The 9,622-nt window shown below is 27.8% G+C and overlaps 1 protein-coding gene across 2 annotated transcripts in view; it reads left to right on the forward strand.

Annotated features, from left to right (window-relative positions):
* The first annotated feature begins 4,577 nt into the window (after positions 1-4,577).
* LOC100164136 (phosphatidylglycerophosphatase and protein-tyrosine phosphatase 1) overlaps positions 4,578-9,622 on the forward strand; it is an 8,996-nt gene continuing 3,951 nt past the window's right edge. For both annotated transcript variants that reach the window (XM_001950453.5, XM_008187210.3), the window contains exons 1-3: positions 4,578-4,862; positions 7,681-7,841; positions 8,092-8,172. In XM_001950453.5, the coding sequence (XP_001950488.2) occupies positions 7,704-7,841; positions 8,092-8,172 (219 nt within the window). In that variant the 5' untranslated portion in view covers positions 4,578-4,862; positions 7,681-7,703. The remainder of the gene's footprint in view (positions 4,863-7,680; positions 7,842-8,091; positions 8,173-9,622) is intronic.

Genomic DNA, 9,622 nt, shown 5'->3' on the forward strand with positions numbered 1-9,622 from the left:
TTCGGAGGGATACGTATTTTTCACTACAGATGTTTGATAGTAGTGTCCGATTTTTATTATCTATGAGTAAAGACTGACCGGCAGTTTATACTTTATAATAGTATCATAATATTTGAAAATATCTCATATTTTGATAGTATAAATATTATTATTCTGTATTCATATTTCATATTCCATACATCTAATGCTAATATCGAGCCTACCGCTTACTGCAATTACTGCTTACTGCACTTTTGTGAAATCTGTGTTAGTGTAAATTGGCGAATGAAAGCTGATCAACTATCAGGCCCGGTGGGGGGGGGGGGTGGATCTGTAACGGGGAACATGTAAAATAACACATAAATGATACACAGTTACATTCCAGTTAATACAGTCCCCGTTACATCTTATCAATTTCAATCGCCATTTGCGCAATTGTAGGATCTACTTTTTGTCCTGTGTGATAGTCAGGTTGAAGTGTAGAGCAAGTACAATAATATACCTACACACAAAGCAATATTTGTACTTGTCAATTAAATATCTTATTTGGAAATCAACCAGTATTGTAATAAAATAATAACCGTGTAATAACTAATAAGTAAGTTATAAAAATGTGCTTACTGATTTAAGCTTTAAAATATATGGTATTATACGTGTATAATGCATAAAAACTTTTGTGAAATAAGTAATAACCAGTCTATATTAATTAATAATTATTATGTACTATATAACAATTAGGATACCAACTGCTTTCAGTGCGCTCTAGTGGTTAAATAAACTGTAGTAAATTATAGTATCACACTTTTTTTTCTCTAGTTTGTTCACCTTATAAATCCACCTTGCTGCATAGTATAGGAATAAGAAGTATGCTACAATGCTCAATGATAAGACTGCGCATATTTTTTTAAGGGGCAATGTATAATTTATATGGGCAATCAACAACAAACACAAGGCGATGTTACGTATAACATTTATTCTTATGCAATGCGATATGCACAAAATACAAGGCGATGCACATCCGCGAATTAAGACGAAAACCAGGGCCTAGCACCCGAATTAACCAGAACACCTAACACCCCTAAAAACCCTTAAAAAAATCCAATAACCGAAACCTATTTAACCCAAATAATTCATGTTTTCAAACCAGAATTTACCAAAACCCGAATAAAACATTCTGGTTGACCCGAAACCTGAATAATTTTGTTTTTTACAATCTGAATGCGATATATAATTATGTATGTATTTCTTGTGATGAGTTCGATTCTGTAGTTATTTTTTTAATAATAATAATAAATCAACAGTAACAATTTTACAATCAATCATAGGTAAATTCAATAGATATATTTCTTGAAAATAAAATCCAGTAAAATCATTAATTGATTCTGATTAAACCAAATCACCTATGGATAATACTAAATTATTTCTCATACCTAATACAATATATATATAATTTATTACTTTATTAGTATATTGTATATAAAATAAATCCAAATATAGCTATTAAGAGGATGTCACACCCGCATGTGTTGTCTCCGTCTTACAAATGTACAACATAGCAAAAACTATTTTGTGTGGGACAACTTTGCCAACCAACTTCCCAAGTGGTATATTATTATAACTTAGTACCGAATATCGTAATCGTGGCAATATTTACCAGTTTTCCGGAAATCGCAAAATCATAATTTATTTTATTTTATTTCTGTACGGCTCAACGCCCCTATATGGCTACCAATTATTTAAACATTTTAGTTAACATATATCCGTTGTCTTCGCAAGTGGTAAATAAATAGGTGCCTATACCTAATGAATTTCCCATTGTCTTGGTTCTTGTAGTTTCTTAGAAAAATGTAACTACTGCACATTAATAAACCGAGTTTGGTTTATAACAAATGTTGTGCATTCGTGTTAAGAATTTAAATCTCTTTATATATTAAATAATTCTATTGTACGTGTGTATGTCACTGAACTCCTCCTAAACGGCTGGACCGATTTAAATGAAATTTGTTGTATGTGCTTGAGTAGGTCTTTGAATGGCTTAGATTCACAATTGGACCCATTAAGCCCAACTCGGGGAGGTACTCAAACAAGGATTTTGAAATTTACGATAGAAATTTTTGTTTATTAATGGTTGCTATGGGTTATAGGATTTGATTTTTATTATTATTATTATAAATAATTTGAATATTTGACATCGTTTAGAGCAACAGCAATAGTTAAAAATAATTCTTCAAATGATCAAAAATTTAATTCAACGTTTAAAATCAAAGGCCAAGTTTATCACAAAGTGAGCTTGATACCAATGCCAAACGAACCACACACATTTTTAAAAATTTACTTTATGGGCGGTAAGGACTCCGAAAGCGCATTAGCCAATCGCGTGGATGCACGTTGTAGGTACTATAACCTTAACATATATATGTTATTGTAATTTATAACAAACATAAATAATAATTGGAACATTATTTAGTTTCGGTCAAGACGTTTCGGATGAGTTCAATAACAAACACAGTGACAGGACATTTTTTTATATTAGTTATATATATCTACTTGATATGCTGTCGCACTTTGTCCGCGATCCGACGTAGTTGGATTGCCTACCAAGGTAGCTGAATTGCACTTACTGCTGCGAGTTACATCCAAAAGGATTTGAACAATCATATATTTTTAAAGAGTTGTCATTTTTTAAGGTCAACGAAAGTGCAGGGGGTCAGATGGTAATTATTATAGATGTATGGAAACACGACCCAAACATTAATGTAAGAAAACGCTACAGCCGCAAGTGTTGCAACAAAATATGTAAAACATAGTGCCAAAAACTGTTTTACGCGGGAATGAACCGAGAAGGTTACAGTCATAACCAAGGCTCGTAAGTTCATGTTTTCTGCATGTTTTTTTTTTGCTACACAGGAAAACATGCTAACTGAGATACAAATCGGTTTCATAACAATAGTAATAATAATATGAAGTTTGATATAAAAATTAATATACTAATATAGTGCATGTTTTAGAATTAATGTTTTGGGTGTAAAGGCATATTTGGCATATAGTCGACTTTTTACAGTCGTTAGTGCATATTATTTCATGGAAATATTTTTTAGACAAATATTTGAAAAGTTTCTTATTTATTTTTCCGTTAGCAAAACTATAGTGATTTGGTTTATTTTTATTCTCGTGTGAATGTGTGAGTACCTATATAGTACCTAGTATCCTAGTAGGACGTATTTAGATTTTATGCGTTTTACGTAGAACCGCGGAAACAATGTAATCGCTACCACTACCATCCTCCACCGTACAAAGTACATCGTTGAAACGAACCTGTACAGGTATGTACTACATGCGTGCAGTTTCTCACCAACCCGTATTTATAATTTTGTACATTGGTACAGTATAGTTTTCTTGCTATCGCCAGTCACGGTAAAGTTGTTGCAGAATACTTAAAAATTTAAAAGATACTTTTGCTGTTTTTATAGATATAGTAGTTATCGGATTTGGCCTTACCGCATATTAGACTTACCTACTGTAAATGGACTCATTATCATCGCCTATTGAACCCATTATGCACGAGTATTGGAGGCAATGTGTATTTTTAAGGGTATATTTCTACATCCGTTAGTCCATCTTCCAAATTTTATTCCGTGTATTTTGACGATTATTACTATTTCCTAAAACCATCAAAATGTATTAAAGTTTTTGAAAATATAAATTTTACATCATTTTAAAGTTATAACTCATTAGTAATTACCTACATTTTTATCAAATTTCATCCATTCTCACAAAAAATAACTTAACACATAAATATGTAGGTACCTACTAAAAATGTCAAAAGTGCAAAATTAAAGTTAGATTTTTTAATTCCTCGATGTATGAAATGTTCTTTGTGCTTAGAAAGCAATGTTTTGCAAAAAAAATGCAATTTGCATTCAAATCCGTTCCCTGCTTTGTAGTCATTAGTAAATAGTAATTACACATAACAACTTTTTTGAAAAAAAAATATTTTCTATTGTTGTAGTTTTTATGTATTTATTCTTTATGAATGATGCCATACATTTGAAATAGGTACATAAATAAAACAATATAATATAATAATGAATATTTATTAGTACATACTTCATAGCTAACGTTAATTTTTCTATCACAAAACATATCAGCATTCAGCATAATATTATGTACTAATGTACTTGTATCTTTTTATTCTTGGACTTTATTGTCTCGTTTGGTAAATGAATTCAAATATTCTGGTCCAATGAGTAAATTATCATATTCTACATTTCTAAATATCCTCGGGCCACGACATTACCAAACGGTGGTTTATTAAATATTAATTTACATAGGTAAACATAGTTACTAGTTAAAATTCGGTTATCTGAATAATAACGCCACCAGCACAGATTAATATACGTATATTAATCCGTGGCCACCAGGCGCCGCGTCAAATGCCAATAATTACCTCCGTATTATCATTTCATTACTGTTACAGTGTTACATCTGTCCAATCGTCCAACAAGCTATAGGAATTAATGATAAGAGGACGACGCTTTCTCCGCAGCATATTTCTTTGGCTGCAGCAGCTGTCTTTCGACATTCTGACACATTATTTTGTTGTCGTGTTGGCTTCGTGTTATAATGATAAACGAAACATATGTGTAACATTTGTGTACTACACCATAATTTTTTTTTTACGATAACACTATTCTCCTGGAGAGAGTAGATATTATTCGAAAGTGTACATTTTTGAATAATATTAAATATCGCCGTAGTCCTACTTTTTAGCACAATCTACCAAAGTGTTCATTGTTGATTGGTCCACTTTCGAATATATCAAATATTCACCGCTCAGAAAAACAATTGGGTATTTGTTAAATCTCAAGTAAAATTAATTTTATGTAAGTAGTACTTTTATTAAATACCAATTTGGTTATTTCTATGAATATAATATGTAGGTAGTTATAAACATGAATCACTCTTTTAGTTTTATTCGTGCATAAATAATAATATCTGTTTGACTTAATAGTTTCAGCCGAGATTCATATGTGATGATACATTTATTTATAAGTAGTATATGTTTAATTTTCATTTATTATTTGTCTGTACAATTTATTCTCTTTTTAAATAGATTCTAAAGTATATTTATATTTAAAATTATGCTAAAGTTAAATTATTGATATTTGAGTAAATATGAAATTACCTTTATATCTGTTGTAATTCTGTGTTCTAACTTGTTGAATCAATATCTTTTTCTATTTCAAAAATGTGTATAAGAATTTAGTAAAAAGTAATATTAAGAATATAAGAATAAGTAATATTTATTATTTAAAATTATTGTTGTAATTAATTCCGTTACATCAGAAATACTCAATCTTTTTTGTTCGCAGAACTCTGAAGTTAAAAAATCTTCTGGTTCTTAAAAACTATGAATTTCAATTTTAAGCCAAAAAAATTATAAGTTTTTTTTTAATTTCTATGTGTGAGGATCACTTTGTTTTTGCACAATTTGAGAACCGCTGCATTGCATCATCTTATTTAGGAATTTCAATTTTTAAATTATATTGTCAAAATCTACAACTAAACTATATTTAATGACAACATTTAGAAAGTTGTCACCAGTATTGAAGATATTATAAATATTAAAATGTCTATAACATAACATGAAATATATATTTTTAAATTATAATGAACTACACCACAATCTGAGACTAATTCCTAAGTAAAAACATGGCATAATAATTAATAATTATAATAAATTTTAACATTTATAATATAGGTAATGCAAATAACTCTTGTATACAAATCTCATGAGACAGTGTACCTACCTATTTAAATACTTAATAAATGTACAATATACAATGTATTTAAATATCTTTATGTATTATTCTCTAAAAAAAACACATTTTCATTTCCTCCATACACATTAGATAAATAATAATCTAATATATTTTGTTTATGAATTATATAAAATCATTGATTATACATAGTATAAATACTATATATAATCAATGATAAAATTTAAAATACTTGTCTATTCTTCTGGCTATTTTTGAAGAATTATATACTATATATATTAAAAAATATTCTTAGCATTATATTGAACAAAAAATATAAAATCATCAGTGTTTAGAATAGGTATATTACAATTTAATAGTAACTTATAATGTTATTTGGTTATTAACACAAATAATATAAGATATTTTGATTTTTCATGGATTGGAGATAATCCGCTGCCTTAAAACAAGTTACCATTTTTTATTAAATAAATTAATTAAATATATTTGTAATTATTAGTAAAACCCCAAATTAAAAAAATTTATATTGTATTACCTAAATTAATTCTAATTATTTTATTTCTATGTTACTCAGATATTTGTTTTTAGATTCTGAGCGGAGCGAGAAAGCTAGTGGTTTTACTATGGTGTTTATTATTTTTTTTATATATCCTGTATACAAAATTTCTACCAGAAGGAGTGCTTCGATTTCAACATATAGTATCTATCTTTTATCAAATTGGATAAAGATGTAATTTTTCGATTTTCTCAATAATTATTTAATCCCACTCGAAAAACCACCTACAAATTACAAAAAAACTGCTGAAAATGGGATTTTAATTTCTAACGCTTTGTGTATCACCATTCAAACTAATAAAAAATTAAAATATTAGGTATAGTATCAATGCAACTTACAGGCTATAATAAAAAATAACATTGTAAAATATCCAGACTGACAAACCGTCTCTGCTCAGAATCGTTTTTCTTATACAATAATACAAGGCTTTGCACCCAAACGATTTATTCGGGTTGTGGATTCAGGTTTTCTTCATTTTAAAGAATATGGATTTTGTTTAGCCAGTTTATTTCTTCGGGTTATGGGTTATTTAAAATCGAGTAATATATCAATTTTGTTGTGCGTCAAGTGTTAAATTTGATTAAGCAAAGTATAAAGTTATACAATCAACTTTTCAGTACTAATGTCTAATACAGTAGTGACACACGTAATGTAATTTAATTTAATATAATTTAAAATTGTATAATATTAAATATTAAATGTTTTAACAACAAAGTATTAAATAGTAATAATTTAAAAATAACACAATTCAAAACAATCAAAACAATTTATCAGTTGTATCACACTTGTCACATGTAACCAGCGTTCCCAATTATGAAAAACTGAATTCTCCATGAAATATACATACAAATTCATTGATTATACTACATAGTATAATAGTACTGTGTATAATCAATGATACCTACCTAGTTCTTATGACCTTTCTTTTTTAAAAAAAACAAGAGTTTAAAATGTGTTATCACCGCATTAAACTATAAATAATGGAATATAAATAGAATGAGCATTGTGCATCTATGGTGCCATGGATATCTACAAAGTTTTTTAATATTATTTTTTAAATAGGATTCAATATGCAGTTTATCCAAAGATAATTTTATGGAGCATCAAATAAAAATATATAAATTGTAAAACCTATAACGGCAATGTTTAGCAGATCATAGTAAATTAAGTGAAATTAAAATTTACTGTTTATTACAACAATTTATTTTTAAAGGTGTTATTTTAGAAGTATACATTAAAATATATTATAATAAATGTATTTAAGTTTAAACTTTAAAAAAATTAATTTAGTTTATATTAAATTTTTAAGTTCATAATAATATAATATGATTTAATTTTTCATCAACTATCTGTTTTAAATTTCAGATTCCACATTTTCTAACTGAGCAATGTTTGCCCGTGTCACATTTTATCCAACTCTTTTATACAATGTATTTATGGAAAAGGTAACTCAGCGCAACTGGTATGATCGAATTGATGAAAATGTTATATTGGGAGCACTTCCTTTCAGGAATATAAGTCAAAAAGTATGTATTTATGTTGGCCATTTATTATAGAAATGATGTAGGTATCAATTATTATTGATTAAATGTTGGATAAACAATTTCAGATAATTATATTTTTATTTACTAATTCTATTCATATCATGGATGTTTATTTGTTATTTTCACATCAAGTTGTCATCAATATGTTTACCAATTATATATACATGTATACTCATAGTTTTCATGTAGTTAAATTATTATTTGTTATTTAAAATAATAATATTTTTTATAGTTAATTGATGAGGAAAATGTCAGATGTGTGATATCAATGAATGAATCGTATGAACTGGAACATTTCACACCTCAACCAGAAGTAAGTTTAATTATACACAATTAAGTATAATTTAATATTTGATCAAATATATCAACTATCTTAAAAAATTAATATCAAGAGGTGCAGATAATCAGAAATCTATATCAACTCCAATAATTATCCTAAATTTTTTTTTAAATTAAATTACTGTGTAAATAACTTATGAGTAAAGACCAGATTTATATTCTCTTAAAACACCTGTAATATGATGCTAATATTCTCTAAAAAACCTTCAAATATTCCCATTATAATCTCTTAAAAATTTTAAAAATATACAAAAATAATCAATAGACATCAATTTATGCTTTAATATGAATTTTTAAAATTTTTTTTTTTATCCACTGTTAAATTAATGTCTTTTTTGTTGAATGGTTGTATCCATTGTGTTAATAGGTTTGCTAAATCCTAAATGGGTTAAATATTCCCTAACCCGTGAAATATTCTGAAATATGCAAAAAAACTTTTTCTATGAACCATAGACCTATAAACTAATGGACAGCGGATTCCACTCCGCCTTGTTATCAATGCACGGGAATCATATAAGAAAAAGAAAGAAGAGAGAAAAGAGAGAAAGAACAAAGTAGTAAGCCTTTAAACTAACACTGTATTTCCCCATGTTCTCTTTTCTCTTTTACTCTATATCATATCCCTGACCTCTCTCTAAGCGCTGTCCATTAGTTTATAGGTCTATGCTATGAACTCAAAACTGAACGAATTGTTCATATTTTTTACTCTCATAAGACTCCATAGACCCAGTAAAAAAATGTAAAAACATTTAAATCCGGTCTTTACTTATGAGTTATTAGTTGTTACTCATACCTATACCGGTTTTACTTAGAGTTGGCGGTATTTTCGGTATACCGGTGAGTCACCGCTTCTTACACTTACCGGTATACTGGTCTTTCGGTATTAACCGTTTGATCGGTATTTATCGAATATATGGTATGTACTATATATACCAAAGTACGGTATTTACCGCATTTACAACTGTAGTACAACTGTCATAGAACAATAACACAATGTGGAATCAAAACTCGATCATTACACTAGGTAAATAATACTTTATAATAATAATGTATGTTCAGTCTTGTAAAAAATACTTTTGAAAAAGTATTAAAAATAATTTTAAAATACTATTATAAGAATGTATTTTACAAATACTCAAAAAGTATTTGAATACAAATACAAGTATTTTTTTTAATTTTATGCTATATAATATATATATTATATTGTACATCAGTATAAGTACCTACAGGTGGATATATATATATATATCCACCTTGGGTACCTATTATGTTACTACTTACAATCGATTTTAACAATTACTATTAACATGCCTGTCGTCTGACTATTTAGAGATAAATACATGTCCACATATTTCATTCTGCATTTAGATATAGTTCAACTAATATTGATTACATTTTAACGAAAAAAATAAAATAAAAAGTGG

The sequence above is a fragment of the Acyrthosiphon pisum genome, chromosome X (genome assembly GCF_005508785.2).
Source record: "Acyrthosiphon pisum isolate AL4f chromosome X, pea_aphid_22Mar2018_4r6ur, whole genome shotgun sequence".
Classification (NCBI taxonomy): domain Eukaryota; kingdom Metazoa; phylum Arthropoda; class Insecta; order Hemiptera; family Aphididae; genus Acyrthosiphon; species Acyrthosiphon pisum.